This window comes from Athene noctua, chromosome 4 (genome assembly GCF_965140245.1).
Source record: "Athene noctua chromosome 4, bAthNoc1.hap1.1, whole genome shotgun sequence".
Lineage (NCBI taxonomy): Eukaryota > Metazoa > Chordata > Aves > Strigiformes > Strigidae > Athene > Athene noctua.
Genome location: NC_134040.1, coordinates 56758721 through 56776212, shown reverse-complemented (window position 1 = coordinate 56776212; position 17492 = coordinate 56758721). Strand labels below are relative to the sequence as shown.

The following is a 17492-nucleotide window of genomic DNA, read 5'->3' as shown; positions in this document are numbered from 1 at the left end:
ACACCTCTATCTGCAAACTCTGTCTGAAAGCTGCTGACAGAGCTTTGGCATCTGATCATCTCCTAACTGCTGATTAACATAGCACTGTTTTATATTTAACTCAGGCCAGAGCAGGAGCGGCTGGGGGTGGGGTTGTGATGCTTATAAGGGGAGCACGGCAGGAACAATGTTCTTCTGTGTCGGTTCCCTCCGTCTCCCAGCCCAGCTGTACTCCTTTTGATCATTCACATTTCCTCCAAATGCGTGTTGTCTTTAATTAATTGAGTGTCTTGTGGAAAGCGAGGTGGGGGAGACAAGCAGAGAACAGCTATAACTACACAATTAAAATACAAACCAAGTCTGCTGAGTTTACTGAATGCAACTGCTGAAGTGACTAATAAGCTTTTTTACAGTTAATGTTTTGCTGTGAGAACAGACCCAGGAGCAGAGATGGAGGGCATGGATTTTGAGGATAAGAAGTCCAAGAGATACTGCATGAAGACAAAGCATGTGGCTGTCATCTGTGGCGTCGTGGTTGTTGTAGGTCTTGCTGTGGGGCTTGGCGTAGGATTGAGCAGACCTAAATCTCAACAGCCTTCAGGGGGAACAGATCAACCAACAAACCCTCCTCCCACAGTGGATTTGGGTCCCTGTCCTCCCAAAAATGATGAGACTGGAGACTGGCGACATTTTAGGCTACCTACTTATGTCAAGCCTGTCCACTATGATCTGGAAATGAAGCCTGAAATGGAGAGAGACATTTACACTGGGACAGTCAGTATTTCTATTGCTCTGGAAAAATCTACCAGATACCTGTGGCTCCACCTGCGAGAAACCAAGATTACAGAAATGCCCACACTTCAGAAATCCTCAGGACAGCAGATTGCTCTGAATGACTGCTTTGGATACAAGCCACAAGAGTACATAGTGATGAAGGCAGAAACAGAGCTCTCTGTCACTAATGAAAATGATCCCTATATACTCACCCTGAAGTTTCAAGGCTGGCTGAACGGTTCCCTGGTTGGGTTTTATAGGACCACCTACAATGACAGTGGACAGATCAAGTAAAGCAGTTTTTCTTTTATTTATTAAACTTTCTTCTCTATTTCTACTTTCTCAGGCCTGCTCTATTCCTGTTTCAGCTTCTCAGTCTTGTCTCTCACCAACTTGCTGACATTTCTGGGCTGTTCTTTAATTTTCTCATTCCCCTAAGGAAGAAGCTGTATTCAAAACCATTTGGCTGTTGACAACTGAATGTGGGCTGGAGACATGAGGGGTTTGTTGTTATTATTCTGAAAAACTTTTTCAAACTCTACGGGTCCCAGGTTACCTTTACAAATGGTTCCGTCAGAGAGCTGGAGAGATCGAAGCCAGTTTTCATCTCTGTGGTACAATAAATAGCATATAGGTCTCACCACTCTCTCCTATGACTCTGCAAGGTAAGAGTTGCATTGTAAAATGCTCTTGTGATAGTTTTCCTGACATCATGTCTCCTTGAAGTTATAAGCCTGAGGACTATTCCAAACCAGAATGTCCCTATCCCTCCTGCAGCTGATTTAAATTATAAGTAGGAAAGTCCAAACGATAAAGGTTATCTTTGACTTGGACTTTTTGTGCTCCAGCTCTTCCTTTTTAATATATCGATAGTTATTGAAAGATTATAAAGCCTATGACAGTTCACTTAACCCATTTAATTTCCCAGGTTTTCTTGCACTACTTCAGGGTGGAAGCTTGAAGAAGCCATTGCCTACTGCTCAGAGGCATTTCTTTGCAGTTAACATATAGAGAGGACACTCATCCATTTTCTAATATTTATGTTTCTGAAGTGACTCATTCCAGCCTTTACGTCTAGAAGATAAACTTGGCTAGATTTTTCCAAGACCCTGTAACAGGAACATGGAGACAAACACTGGTGTGTTTTCATGGCACTTGTTTGCCCTTCTGGGAAAATGGTGACATGAGTGAGAGTCACATCAGCTCCTTTCAGCAGCTGACAGGCAATGCCAAGAGTAGCAGCGGTGACAGGCACCAGCAGCAGCAAATCCAAAAAGCAGAGGAAAAAACAAGCATGATTTTTCATATTTAAACATAGTTATCTGATCTGGGAAGAAGCCATGTAGAGAACAGCTCAAACCCCAGCCAAGCTCTTTCCCTCTTGTTTACCTCCATCTACCCCCTCAGTATTACTCTGACTTGGAGGGTGCTTTGGTTTTATACTTTGAGCATCTGACATCCCCAGAGCAGTTTTAAAGTGTAACCTTTTAGCATCTTTCTAAGCTGAGATGTATTAATTCCTTTCTATTGGTGAAGGATACCTAGATATTAAATGAGTCGCCTCAGGTCTGTCACAACACCAGAATAGCAGGACCAGAATGCAGGTCTGCTGAGTCACAGAGCAGGAGAGGTGAGTGCCCATCCCTCACATCCAGACACTGTAGGAAGACAAGGACCAAGCATCTGACGTCAGAAAGAAAGGAGAACTTCATAAGCTAAAGAAAGTATAAAATGTTAGCTCACTTTGAGAGGGTTCCTACTTCTTGATTTGGATGATGGAAGCTACAGTTGCAAGGATGATCCTAGCCAGCAGTCTGAAAACATTCAATGCAGACAGGAACTTGAGCATGTGAGTTTGTTGGGCTTGAGGGGGGCTCTAATAAGAATGAGTGAATGGTGATTTCTGAAATGCTTTTCATGTGATTAAGTTTGGGAAGATTGTTTGTGGGGATGGAAGAGGCAATGTACGTGACAGTGATAAGTACAGCCTTGAAACAAAAGCAACCACCAGCCAAGTTGCTGCTATGCATCATGAGAGTAGGTGATAGGATGGGGTGAGGAAGGATGGCAAAGGAAGGGGTTTATTACTTATTAAAACTGCATTTTCCCTAGCTTTCTACTCAAAAATAATGCTGACCGTAATTAACTTTTTTATTTCACCTTTGGCTGATGCAGACATTACCCTTGGATAATTTCAACCCAAATAGTTCCTTTTTTGTCATGTTGTAAGTAAATACAAATTAGATCAGGTAACAGCAAAAGTCAAGCAAGTCTATTTATAGCTGATATTAGAGAGAAGGGGGCTGAGGTGAAAATGAGAGCCAACATGTAATTGACCGACTTCGCCATCCCTTCTGGGCAGTGTTAGAAGCAGTGGGACCTTTTGAGAGAATTAATAACACTGGAAAGTCAGCTTCCAGGGCTGAGCTGCTCCCCAGCTGTCTATCTGCAAAGGCAAAGGTTTGCCAAAGCATTGCTATAATGTCTTTTGTTTACAAACTGGGCACATGTCCAGGGTCTGCTATTGCTTAGTTTCAAATCTCCCACCACATTTTGTGGAAAACAGGTAGACATGTGCTGAACATGCCTCTAAGTCTAGGATCTTTGGGAGGCTTAGGGAAAAGAACGCCTCATTTGGGAATCCTGTTGAGACAGATCACACAATCCCCGTCAGGACAAAGGTGCTTTTGGACGTGCCCAGAAGCGGATCTTGAGATACCTTGGGAACACAACTATTTAAATTGACATGCGCGTGCAAGTAGGGAGCAGGAAAGCAGAAACTTTGAGAATGCAGATTTTAGACATAGACTTGCCTAGATCCTCCTGTGGGTGCCTGAATCCAGCTGTAAACACTGAAGTCCTGTGGTAAAACTGCTCCTCTCTCTGTGCATTTTATTTCCCTGTTGATGAAAGGAGACTAGCAGTCCTTCCCTACTTTGCATGATGCAGTGAGCATAAGCACATTACAATTGTGTTATTTTCAGCTATTAGGAAAAATAGCACAAGAGTCCCTGCCTGGTGTAATGTTTTTTTTTCACTCACTAGTTCCTCTCAAGGAATGTGCTAAACCCCCCTTTTATTTTCTCCTTAATATTACAGATAATACAAACATGTCACAGCAGCTGGTTTTGATTTTGCATTACTGTTAGTGACAAGGTATGACTTCCCTTTTATAGGAATTCTCTCTGTCTCCTGTAAGCGAGCAAGAGGCTTGTAAAAGATACCCAGCTGGGCACATCTCTAACAGGGAGACTTGCATTTAGGTTTTATTGTTTAGGAAAATGCAAAATAATCTTTAGTGTACAGAATTAGCACTTCTCAGAAGCAGCAATGAATCTGAATTTAAGGAAAGACTAGAAGAAAATTGCTTTAATTAGTTCAAGAGGAAGGGTTTTTACACTAACCCCCTGTGCTTTGGGGGAAAAAAAAAAAAAAAAAAAAAAAAAAAAGGAAATTCATCATGGTTCTAAATGCAGCAGTTTTATTTTGGGAACAACAGCTGGATGCAGTCTCAGCCAGATCTTCACTTCTTATTACTATGATACTTACAACTGTCACCTCTAGTTCACATTTAAAGGTCCACACAGCAACAACAAGTAGAAGCAGAAGTCACCAAGCCGTGAAGAAAATCTTATCTAAAAACTACATTATACATTTTGAAAGGAAATGACAACATTTCATGTTTCTAATGCCACTTCTATGCATGCCATGGCCTGGAGTTCCCATCATCTGCCCCACAGGAATGGTAGTGCTAAGGTTTTGCACTGCTGATGTCTGTCTGCCTCCACAAATATATGAGCATAGATGGATTATCACCTTATAAATCAACAGAGATATCACAGTGTTATCAGTCTGTAGGAACAAGATATAAATGTGTCAAAATATAGAGCCAATTTTTTAAGCAATAGCTGTGAAGCATTGCCCTGGGGACTTGAAGTTAACTTAATTGTGAAATAGCTTTCAAATCCTACAAAAAGTAGAGAGTGACATCAGACAGTTTACCAAGCAAAAGAAGCTGTGTTGAGCCCGAAGTTATGTTGAGGTGAATGTTCATTATGCTTTCTGCCCATGAACTTCTGAGTTACTATTCCAATGAACATGAATGGTAAGAACTCAGACATATTACCTCCTTCAGGTTTGTAAATGACCCTTGCTGCTACAAGCTCCTAATGACCAGCTTAGTATTTAACCATCACAGGAAAATGCCAAGGGCAACAGAAACACTGAAAAATTGGTTGTCAAGTGAGCTTGTAGGATTGCTGCAGATCTGTAATTTATGATGTACTCTTTTAATTACTTTTTAGAAAGAAAAACTACCTTAATATAGTTGGAGCAGCTGTAGAAGTGTTGTCAGAAAATGCTCAACATTCCAGATTAATTGAAGAAGCATCTGTGATCCCTTTCACCATCAATCACTGGAGAAAATGTTCTGTCACTGTATGGTACATTAATGGTGGAGCCCAATGTCACTGTGAGAAGCAAGCACATGATATGAAAATGTTCACGACCTTCACCTTATTTTCTGACATGACCCCTATTGTCTAGCTTCTCCAGTAGCTTTTGCATAGCTGACATGACTTTCTAAACCCCCCAACATGGCTAGCATAGCATCAGTTATGTACTGGGATGTTCACATGAACTTCATGCTTTCTCCAGCAGTTTCTTTAATGGAGACAGGGGAGCATAGCAGCGCCAGTGAAAAAACTCCATGTGGTAACTGCAGAAAAAGAAGCACACAAGCAGGATGTTATTTTTAGGGGCACTTACACAATTCCAAGGTGTCTTCTCAGGAGATGTTCATGACTCCAACCCCAAGACATGCTCTAGTAGGTAAAAAACACATGGAGTGACTTAAGTAAACATCCCTATACCAGGACCTTAATTTCCTTTCAGATAAATAAAATACTACTACCAGTAGTTTATTTTAGGCACATAAGCCATCATCATCAGGAAGGTGAGGAAAATTTTTACCATCCATGATGGGTCATTTCTGTCTTATTGCCTGGGTCCTAATAATATTTGATGATACACAAATGGCTTTAGCTTTTGCTCTGAAACATAGAGGATGTTGATGACAGATTTCGAGGTATACATGTTACACATGCCTATACGATGCCATTGTGCATTTCTGACACCACCTACTTTTATGAATGGACATATGCAGACAAATATTTGTAGTTGACTTTAGTTTGTGAAATTGCCAAAAAAAAATGCTTTAAAATTGCAGATAAGATTTAAAAGGTATATAATGAAAGCTTGCCAATGTGTTGTTTGTTTAAGGAGCATTGCAGCTACTGATCATGAACCAACAGATGCACGGAAATCATTTCCTTGCTTTGATGAGCCCAACAAAAAGGCAACTTACAACATATCTATCATCCATCAAGATGAGTACCAAGCACTTTCAAACATGCCAGTACAGGTATGTATTTCCCAACTCTGCTGCCTAAATGGAATGGTTCTGTAAAGCCACCAGAAAGATAGCAATGTATTGCAAGGTCCTTGCACGTTCACAGAACCTACCACCCAGAAACTGTAAAGCTAATGGTTAATAAATATGCCATAAAACAGGATTGGTTGGCTGATTAGGACTCCCATTGGTCCACCAGCACACAACATGACAATACAGAGCCAAATCCTAAGCAGAAAAGAAACGTCTCTTCTGTCTTTAGCTAGCTGGCCCTCTATTCAGATATTCTAGATGAGCATCGCCTACTAATTATAAATAGGCAATGGAAGGTTCTTCAGTCAAATCAGATGAACTCTGAGCAGGAATACTTTGGAAGACAGCTGCTTCCCAGATGGGAAGTCTAAAATAATCACTGAAACTACATAATGTTCCAAAGTGAAGGTCTGCTGATCACTAATATAGTGGCAAAGGGTCCTGCTAACAAGAAAGTCTAGGATTATTCTTCTTAATAATACATGATCTGAAATCCCATCTCTCAGCGCGTGGGTGTGGACATTTGTCAGTCCACCATGACTGTAATTTCCTAAATAACCTATTTCTGGACCAGGTGGGTCAAATTCCAAGTTTTATATGAAATTCAATGGCATCAGTTATCTACCTCTGAGCTGTCTGGAAGAAGCTTGAATGTCTTTCAGCTGAGAAAGTTTCTAATGAATAGTTTAACTGAATGTGTATTCCAATGTATATTTTCTAGTGAATGTGTTCTGAAGTAGGGGATAAAGTGACAAGTTTTTTAAAAAAAGAAGAAAAAATTAAAAAGAGCTTCCAGCCTCCAGGCTTTTGACATTTACATCTTCGCAATCATTCCTCCACCCAGAAAACAAAGGTCTGCTTTACCGTGTACTATTTTGTTTAAAGAGTCCCCCAAAACCTTAACTATCCCCTAGCAATGCAGCTGAGAGAACTATAACCAATCTGATACAGTTGCCTCCCAGACACTTTGCAAATTTAAAGCTCTGACCGATTGTTATTAAAAACATTTCTATGATACCTAAAAGAGCATCAGGCACTTTGATGAACAACACATGAAAGAAGAGCGTTTGCTGTGCCTTTCCTCACAGACCTCAGTTAAGCGAGGGTACCAGCAGTGAAGGTGAAGGGATCAGACTAGATGTTATCAAGATTCAGTGGGTTTTGACATTTACTTTACACCTTTACACATGGACCTTGCCTCCATTATGGACATACAAAAATAAGCATTCAAAGGGCTAGCTACGGCTTGTTAATTAATTTGATAAAATCCAAGTACAGGCAGGGAAATGTAGATTATGCTGGGCTTGTGCTCAGGTTTGAGCACAGATGATAGCAGGGCACTTTTTCATCTGGTGTGCTCAGGTCAGTAGCTCTGTTCTTAGTAGTGAAAGATCTTTGGGAAATCTTTTCAATGGATGGAAATGTAATAGTTTGTTAATTCAAGGCATATTGTGCATTACACATCCTGTAGTAGTTTTGGTGGTGTGGAGCTTTATAATCAACCTGGCAAAATCAGAAACTTACACACCTCATTTGCATTTTTCACTGGAGTGATTATTTTTTAAAATTCTTTTCCACTGAAGTTCTGACTTTGTTGAAAGAATGAAAGATATCAAAATAGGATCAAATAATGGAAAAGTAGATTGCGAATATCTCTCTAAAAAGGAGTCTGTGAATATATCTATGAAAAGGCTTTTTTTGCTCACAGAATCATATTACCTGTAACATTCACTATCTCTCCTTTATTTATATTGACAAATCTCATGAAGTATTGTATCTCTAGTAGAAGGTTAGTGTCTTTTGTATGCTTTTTGCTTTTGTCTTATTTAAGTTAGTCATCCAGTCAGAAGCACAAAAGCTATCAGACAAGCAATAGTAGGTAATAAATAGCAGAAATAAATATTTAGAGAATGAATCACATACAACAGGTTGAAGGTTTGGTCATACAATTCAGCTGAGAGTTAATGACATATGGAAAAATCAAGAATTTAATTAATTTACAAAATAAAAACTATGATCAGCACTAAAGCTTACGTACATTTAAACAACCCACCAATTAGCAGTGCTAATTTGTATCTGAATGAGTTAAGGATAGATCCATAAGACTGGTCTTTATTTTAAGTAATATCTCTGCAATCCCTGACTCCTTCATGATGCACATATTTAAGAAAGGGGAGAATCCAGTCTCTTCTCTGATCTGTCCAAAGTGATGTATTTTATGCAACTATTCCAAGAACAAAACACACTAGCATGCACTGGAAAACTCCTGTTGGCAAAATTCCTGTGTGTGTGAATGATTTCAAATCCTTGATGGAAATTAGAACCAGGTAAACTTAGTTAGCACAGAAAAACAAAGTCCCATTTCATGTATTGCAGAAAAAACATTTCATCTGTTCTCATGCCATCAGTAATGGGATGCCAAAAGAGGTGAACTTGGAGAGGTGATTTATCATTCCTATGTAGTTGCAGCCTTCGTAGAAATATTGTACCCTCTTCTGCATGTGTTTGCAATTCCAAAAATCAAATTAATTGTTTCTCCATTTCTGCAGAAAACTGTACAGCTGGGCAATGGCTGGACTCGGACAACTTTTGAGAAGTCAGTTCCCATGAGCACTTACTTGGTATGCTTTGCAGTGCACCAGTTTCAGTGGGTAGAGACAATCTCCACTAGTGGAAAACCTGTAAGTCCTGTTGAGCCTGGACATGGTTCAGATGACAGATGTACTGTGTTTTGCTTTTTTTGTGGTGTTTTTTTTGTTTTGTTTTGTTTTGTTTTTTTAAAATGAAACGTCTTTTGTAATACAAACAGGAACATATTTTGCCTTTCTTTATGGCCTATTTTATGCAGCCTATTTTATCAGATTAGGCACTCACAGTACTCCCTCTGACCTTGACTACATACAGTGTTTTGCAGTCCTTTCCTGGCTCCCGTCTTGGTGAGGTCCCAGTCAGTACCTCTCATACAGACACATAGGTGAGGAAGAAGGACTATTTCTCCAACCTCATCCCTGACTTGAAGCCCAGAGTCTGAGGGGATGTACAAGTCCAGGGATACAAGACATTCACAGACCATGAATACAAATGCTTTACAGTTTTCTGTGGGTTAAAAGGTGTGAAACTATTCCTATTTACAGTCATGGAGACATAAAACTACAATGCTATGTGCCATTGTTCATTGAGTCTAATATTCTTTATTTAACAACAGTGGTTAAAAGGGACTGCCCAGTGTAAGTTCTTTACAAATAAGTGTAGAAGTGATAGTACCTGCTTAAACAGCTGGATATTAGTAGGCACCATAATGAACTGAGTACGTAACTCCTTTATTTCGATGCAACAGGCAGTCCAGTCCAGTTCTCACTTATATTCAAATCTCCTGAAGGTGCAGCTGTGCAAGCGTAAAGAGATCACAAGACATTATGTTGAATCACAACCTGAAATCCTATATACAATTTGCCCCTCAACATGAACTCCTCATTTAGCCTAAACCTAGTCAGGGATGCTCAATCCACTATTAATTATTTATTGGTTTACATCTTTATTTCATCTGAGACAGAAGATAACCACAGGGCTGTATGCTCTTGCTGCTTCCCCTTCCTTTCCCCTTAGGGGTGTATCACATGGTCTTGTAGTTCAGCTGAGCTGGCAGCACTTTCCTCCTCTTCTGGAGGCAGTGACACAAATGGACAGGGAATCTAGAGCAAACCTGCAGCCAGACCATTGTTCCCCTAGCAGGTAAGCTCTTCCCAAGTTTCCTTATCCAAAAAAGCTCAGACAATCCTTCCCTACTGAAAGCTGTCCACTGATGTGAAAATCTGCCTTGTATCAGTCTTCAAAGTTCTTAGCAAAGACATCCTGGCATAGCACTGTGCTGAGGCCTCCCTCCTCTACGCCCTCACTAGCATCATGCTGTACGCTTATATTATATCTTACTGTAACTAAGGCTAAATTACACTTAACCAAGCAAATGGAGCCTCGTTTGAGATAGCAATGCAGTATTCTTAGATCCCTACTGTTTGGCTGAGTAACTTGCAAAACAGGAAAATGTTTTAGGCCACCCAGCCATATAATATTTTTAACCAGATGCTCTTCAGAGAGGCTGCTTCATTCATGATCAGGGACAGGACTTTGGTTATTTGGCCTCGATAGATATTCTCTAGAGTTTAGTTATTTTAAGAATCGGAATTTGTGCAGCTTTTGTAGAACATAAAGCAGCAGGGGGGGGGAAAAGTGCTGAAGATGTATGTAAAACTTCATTTTCTAGATGCAAAGTTAACATTCTCTGCTTGCCCATGCCAGACGCCAGAATATGGCTCTGAGGTCAATATTTGTTTTTTTTTTCCCCAGCAAAACAGTAAGGACCACAATCTTCCTGACTGGTTGTAGGTTTTCTAAATAGAAGGGAGTGTTCACTGAAATGTGGTAATTAAAGTGTGTGTGTGTGTGTGTGTGTGTAGAAGCAGGGGTATTCATATCAGTACAGAGGTTGCCTGAGGAAACATCTTCTAATTCAGGCCCTGGTTACTACATATTTTATTAACACTATTCACTAAACAATGACTGAGGACTTGCCTTGACTAAAAGACTTGGTTTTTAAGTGAGGTTAAAATCATAACCATTTCCTTTCTCTTAGCATGGACATAGTTTTACCAATATAACATACATGTGTAAGATTTTTTTTAATTAAAGGAGCCATATAAACTCATCACTAAAAATTACCTTTTCCTCAAGAAAACTAAACTATCTTTAATCAGATATTTAGAACGTCCTTCTTCTAACCAAACAGTTCTTTTCCAAAACATTTGAAGCCCAGCTGAGCAATGAGGTATTTAAATTCACCAGCTGCTGAAAAGAACATTCCATAGTTTGCTGTATAAATTGCTAGCAATAAATCCCTCATCCAACAGAAAGTATCCATGTGATCCATATATTGCTTTCATAAACAACAGCAACAGCATGCAGCTCACATGACATGGTAAATTATTTAAAATCTCTGCTGTTCTCTCTGAAAGCTATCACCCTAACAAAGACTTTAATAAAATCAATGGTGGGAAATGTGGCTACAGCTGGAAACAATGCTCCTGAGCTGATTACCTGTCAGGTACCATATGCCTTGTTTAGAAAATCACAGAGGAGATGATACAAATTAAATCCAAAGTAAGTTCCAGTGCATGCTGAAGGTTTTGGAAACCATTAATATGGATCAGCTAGGGGACCGAAGACTGCTAAATTGGGTAAAGAGCTTACTGAAGTGGAAATTGCAGATTGTAATTGCAAACTGACCCTGAGGGAAATCCCCTGGCTAGAATAGATTCCCAATTGAATTTCATAAGCTTTTTTTGGTTTTGTTTTTTCATTCCAGCTTTATTTCTGACCACTTTCCCATCCTCCCCTCTCGTTGGAGGAAGTGTGATTTCATGGTATTGAAATCAATGTGTTGTCAGGCTCCAAGAGGGCTCCTAGAGTAGGCTAGCTCCTTTGCTCAGTTTGAATCCTAAACTGCTGGCTGTAAGACGACGTCGAGGAGTAAACAAGCCACACCAACACAATCAGAAGAATGTGTCCCATTCATAAGAGATACAGAGCCTGCAAAATGAGATGGATCAGTTTTCCTAAAGCCAGAAACTTCACGCCATATAAAGATCTTTTACTTCCCATGCAGGAGATTTTCACTGATGGTGAAGAGAACAGCTTACAGCTCCTTCCAGTGGACACACCAGTGCTATGGCTCTGCTTGGGGGCAGAGATCTGTGTGAGCTTTGGGACAAAGAGGTTTAGGGAAAGACCCTCAAAAGACTCCATAAATTCTGCACTCAAACTTTGTCTTCACGATGTGCAGATAACATCCCAAAAGGCTCTTTCAAGGTGTAAGCCTCCTCATCATGGTTGTGGATGCCATAAGGACTCTAGTCCTCCAGGGCCTGAGGTTTTATATTGCTTCACAGTAATAGTCAAAACAGTCCCAGGCACCAAGCCTCAAGGATGGAAAGGTCAGCACTCAACACACCATTTTTTGCGTTGAAGGAAAAAGCATGCTTAGATATGCAAGGAGATCACAGAGATGGTCACTCATTGCACACAGGGCTAGCAAACGTGCCAGTTTTCCTGGGCTTGCCTGGTGAGAAAAGAGAGAGCTGATTTTTGTCTGGGATATCCAGAGGCACAGCAGTCCAGGCTGTATGGCCTGAGGTCCTGGGCAAACAGCCACTTGTCCTGCATGGGCCAGCATGTCCAGGAGGAGTTACAGATCTGATAAACACACTGTCTTCAGAGGGTCCGAGATCTTCAAACATACAAAGGACAAGAGGAAATTATGATGATAATAGGTGGGAAAGGTAGGAAGAAATTGAAGAAAATAAGGTGTTATGGACTTCAGACACATTTCAGGACAGATGGACTCCTAAAAATTGTTCTGGTGGGATCAGTTCAGACCCATGAACTGCTTGGAACAAGTGGATTCCCTTTGATTGTGCTTACCCAGGCTTCCATCTTGAGAAAACCAGTCCTTGAGGAAAGAGGGGCCAGCATGCACCCAGGCTCCAAGCTCTTGCTCCAAGCTTGGCCAGTATGAGCTTCTTGGGTCTTGCCAGTTTTACAATTTAGGCATACTGTGGAAAGTGCACAGATTATGTTGATTTGGTCTCTCTTATGTACAACATTTGAATACCTTTGTTGAATAACTGTGTTAGGAAACAGAATTCAGTGTTCAGGTCAGCCTCCTAGAGAAAACACCTGCAGTGTTATAGGTATATGTGTTAAATGGCTTTTCAGTGCTTGCCACCTTCTAATTTCTTTTAACTGAAGACTGCTCTAATTGTCTCTCTGTATTTTACAGCTGAGAGTTTACGCCCAGCCACTGCAAATACACACGGCAGAATATGCAGCAAATGTAACAAAAAAAGTATTTGACTTCTTTGAAGAGTACTTTAATTTGAGCTATTCTCTTCCAAAACTAGGTGATTATTAATACTTATATTTCTCATTTTGTTAATTCACTGTCATAGTTATGTTTCTCCTACAGGTGTCTGTGCTTTGGTGGAAAACAGCATGAAAGCATTTGGTTGCTAACCACTGATACTATGTCACAATGTTTTAAAACTGTACCCATGTAGTTCAGATGTTCTTAAATGTCATGATGGGAGAGTTGGTCTCAGTAACAGTTTAGTTACCAGTTCTCACAGTTCAGTTTGCTGAACTGAAGCACTGGTCCTGGCATGGTTATTTTAAAGTGTCTTGTGGAAAATCAGGGGAAGCATTGGTGTCATCAACAAAGGAACACCATGAGCTAAAATAGAGCCAGAAGAATTTTGAGAAAAACATGTACCACTTCCATGGGAACTTCTGGACAAAAGTCAGCAGTGAGATAAGTGAAGATGTAAACTGCCAGAGAGTATGTCATACCATTTATTAACCTTAGTGCAAAGTGGGTGTGTATCCACTTCTTAGAAAGATGAATGTGGTCCAGCATATAATTTGTAGTTTTTACTGCTGGGCTAAATAAATAGCCAAAGCTAAACAAGAGTGGACATGCTATCAGATTTTGCCCATGGTTACAAAACAAGCAAAGAAAAAGTAGTGCAGCTGAGCATCCTTTAGATTGGACTAATCTGGATTGTGGATTTGATCTGTGCAGTTTGAACGAAGAAAGTTGGGAATGTAATCAGAGTTTTGGAAATGCCCCCTCCTAAATCCTCCAAAGAGGTAATTCTGTTAGGTTCATGAACTTAAAAGGATGGAAAAATATAAACTACAAACAAGTTAAGGCAATGTAATGGGGAATTAAATGTGGAAGTTAATGGGGAAAAAATCCCAAACTTTGAAGATGATTAACAATGTTATGCAGACCTTTTATTGGCTATTCGTACATGCATCTATCAGGCTAACCTGTATTACTTTAACAACAGATTTTTACCTCTTTTCAAAACATCATCTGAGTTTACTGTAAATAACTGTTTGCATTTCTGTGACAACTGAATTAGGGAAATGAGTACAAAATGTTGTTCTTCCACACACTAGTCCCCAGTAATATTGGGACTATATCTCACCTACGCTTCATATTCAAACTTTCATTTCCATAGGATCCTGATGACTTTACCATGTCAGTGTATGGATAGGGTCCGTGCTACAGGGTGGACTGGTAACCCCAGATCAGTAGTATCAGAGGATAGTTGCTCTTTTAGATTTTACACTGTTTTTCTCAGAATGTCTATTTGTTGGATCACAAATCTTGGCTTACTATGTTGTTCCCTCAGTATTAGAAGTTATCTGGATCAAACGTGATGAATCAAATATATTTCTGCATATATTGTATTTCACGTTGATTTAAGACTTCTGGCATTGCCATTCTCCTTGTGATCCTCATTTTGACTGTCACTGAAGCCCTTGCCAGACTATCAGCTTTGATTCTGTAATCAAGTTGTTTACATTAAAATAAGTAATCCCCATTTTCTGTTAGGGTGGAGTGAGGATTGTTTGTTCTATTCAGTTTGAAATCTATCTGTACTTTTTCACTAACCCACATAGAAAGGCTGTGGTCATTATTTGGAGAAGAAAATGTCAGTCCAATTGAGTTTGCAATTCTCATTTATTGATTACTGACCGTAAATGAGTGACCCCCACAAATTGCCAGGAGTAGAAGCAGATGTTGTTCATTGCATGGGGGATTTACTTCAGTTAACATGTCAATAAATATTTTTAATACAACAGTGGGACAAACAATGACATGCCTCATTATGTTACAGATAGTTTCAGGAGGTTTACTGCCTCCAGCACATCCCCAGACAATACTATTAATTTCTAGACCCAAAATTAAGTAATGTATGATACGCACACTCCCAGGAGGATGCATAGCATCACCTCGCAGGACAGATCCTCAACTAGTGCAACTGATCCTAGCTCTATTAATCTCAGCAGAGCCAGGGTGCTTGCTATCAGCTGCTGTAGGCCAGTTCCCTGCTGCTTAAACACAGATTATAGACTGCAGTCTACAGCAGTAAAACAGAACCACAAATGGTAAGCCAAACAGGCCGTGAATACACAGACAGAGGATGAGCTAAGTGGCTTAAAGGATACAGTGGTAATCATGTTCTCTTTCTTTCAATGTAGATAAAATAGCTATTCCAGATTTTGGGACGGGTGCTATGGAGAACTGGGGGCTGATCACATACAGAGAAACAAACCTGCTGTATGATCCAGACGAGTCGGCCACTTCCAACAAACAGAGAGTAGCTGCTGTGATAGCCCATGAGCTAGTTCATCAGGTACATTTTAGGACACGATTCATTTTTACAAGTGCTTCAAATGTCTAGTTGCAACATTTAAATCTTGAAAATACCGTCATTAACTCTGTCTTGGGATCTTCTACATGTGCTCACAATTTGGTTGCAAAATATCATGTTAAAACTGTTCCCTGTTGGAGCTTTAAAGTACCATCACTACTGCCTTTTAAATTTTCTCAGGAAGCTAGATGCTTGGGTCCAGACTGTGAGCCAGCTTATGAAAATCTGTCTGAAATATCTTAAAGGAACTAATTTGCATGTGCAGATGTCTCTTTTGGGCAAGCAAATAGAGACAACTATACACTGTGGAGGCTGTCTGAAAACATATCCTTACAAGCACAAATCATCAAATCAAGAGGCAGAAGCTAAAAATATTTTCAGTGGCACATGAATTATTATCAATCTCCCCCATAATATGCAATTTTATAATAAAAGTGACGTTTTAACACAAGGCAAGGCCTGAATTCCTATTTAAACCCCCAAATTATGGTAATTTTCATCTGGCAACAGGAAGAAAAGTGAACAAATGAATGTTCTATGTGGAGATATGAGATACTGAAATGTACATTTACCATTTAACTAACACTACATCTTTCAATGTTTATAATTGTAGTGGTTTGGAAATATTGTGACCATGGACTGGTGGGATGACTTGTGGTTAAATGAAGGATTTGCCAGCTATTTTGAGTTCCTGGGAGTAAATGCTGCAGAACCAGACTGGAAAATGGTAATTATTTCTGTCTTTTGGAGGGTTGGTGGGGCTGGGAGGAGCATTTTGGAAGAGAGTAAAAATTAGACGAGGACGATGCAGACGTATTTATAGAAAACTAACATGGTGCAGCGCAACATAAAGAAAAAGTTGGTTTAAGCTTTTCCACCTACTTATGTTATGCTCTGAAACTAGTCAAAGTAAACTTTGTAAAGTTTTAGTCTGCAGGGAAGAGACATACTTTTTTAACAAGTGGGTCAAGTGTTTGGTTGTTATTATGGCAAATAATACCTAGGTGGATTCTGGACAGAGCCTTAGCAACTTTGCGAGGTTGTTTAAAGGTCTAACCCTGGAATATGGAGATTCCCCATTATTTGTTTAGTTGGGCTGTAGTGGTTCTTCAAGGGACTTTTCTTAGGATTAGTCTTAGGGACTTATCTGGCCTGGTGAGGGTTGGGAACCTGGGCCTGTCTCCAGAGCTTAGGCTATCCATCAAGATAAATATCAGATCCCCCATTCAGCTCCTGCCAGCATTTTAAGTGTCATTTCAAATGATCCAACTCAGACAATCTCTACTCCTTGCAGTGTGAAAATGGTTAGTGATAGTGGACAGCCCACAACTCTAACTGTGCAGCAAAACCAACTCCAGTCACTTTAAGGGAGTCTCAGACAAAGAGGGTAGCCTTAAATATGCATTATCCTCTGAGGAATAACAGTGCGCGAATAAAGGGAGGTTTCTTGCTTTCTCGTTCCTCCCCTCCCAAACAGATGTGATGGCGCATAGCATGCATATTTCCCCCAGCTGTCCAGATGTAATGAGATTCTCGCTACTAGAAAATTTGTAACATGCCAGAGGAAGGAAGCAAGATGGGTTTTGCATAGGTTGAGCCCATTGTCAAAATCTACTAGCTCCTGAGCCTAGTGACTTTAGAAGCAGGCAGTGCCTACTCGGTACTTGTCCTGCCTCACTCCCTGCTCCTCATAAATATCTCTTCTCATCTGCGTTACGTGAAGCTGAGAAGAAAATAATTCCTGGGTCACTTTTTTTACACTTTGAAATAGAGAATCTGTTATGCTAGCTACATGAGAAAAATGTTAAGTACGAGCCTAAAATTTAAAGACTTTTTGTATGTAGATACCATGGTTTTTAAGATCTAGATCCATGTCAGTGTTATCATCCTAGTGAGTATTAGAAGAAAACTAAATAGAAATTCAGTCTTTTTTTGTCAGTATTGATCAAGAAGTAAGGGAATTTTGACTGCAGGCTACTTTTAGAAAACTTTAAAACATTATAAACCTTGGGCTGGGAAAC

At 40.0% G+C, this 17492-nt stretch overlaps 1 protein-coding gene across 1 annotated transcript in view; it reads left to right on the top strand.

Annotated features, from left to right (window-relative positions):
- The first annotated feature begins 429 nt into the window (after nucleotides 1-429).
- Nucleotides 430-17492, top strand: part of ENPEP (glutamyl aminopeptidase) — a 35854-nt gene continuing 18791 nt past the window's right edge. Inside the window, exons 1-6 of the mRNA XM_074903969.1 lie at nucleotides 430-1043; nucleotides 6034-6175; nucleotides 8746-8877; nucleotides 13029-13149; nucleotides 15299-15453; nucleotides 16085-16198. Of these exons, the coding sequence (XP_074760070.1) occupies nucleotides 430-1043; nucleotides 6034-6175; nucleotides 8746-8877; nucleotides 13029-13149; nucleotides 15299-15453; nucleotides 16085-16198 (1278 nt within the window). The remainder of the gene's footprint in view (nucleotides 1044-6033; nucleotides 6176-8745; nucleotides 8878-13028; nucleotides 13150-15298; nucleotides 15454-16084; nucleotides 16199-17492) is intronic.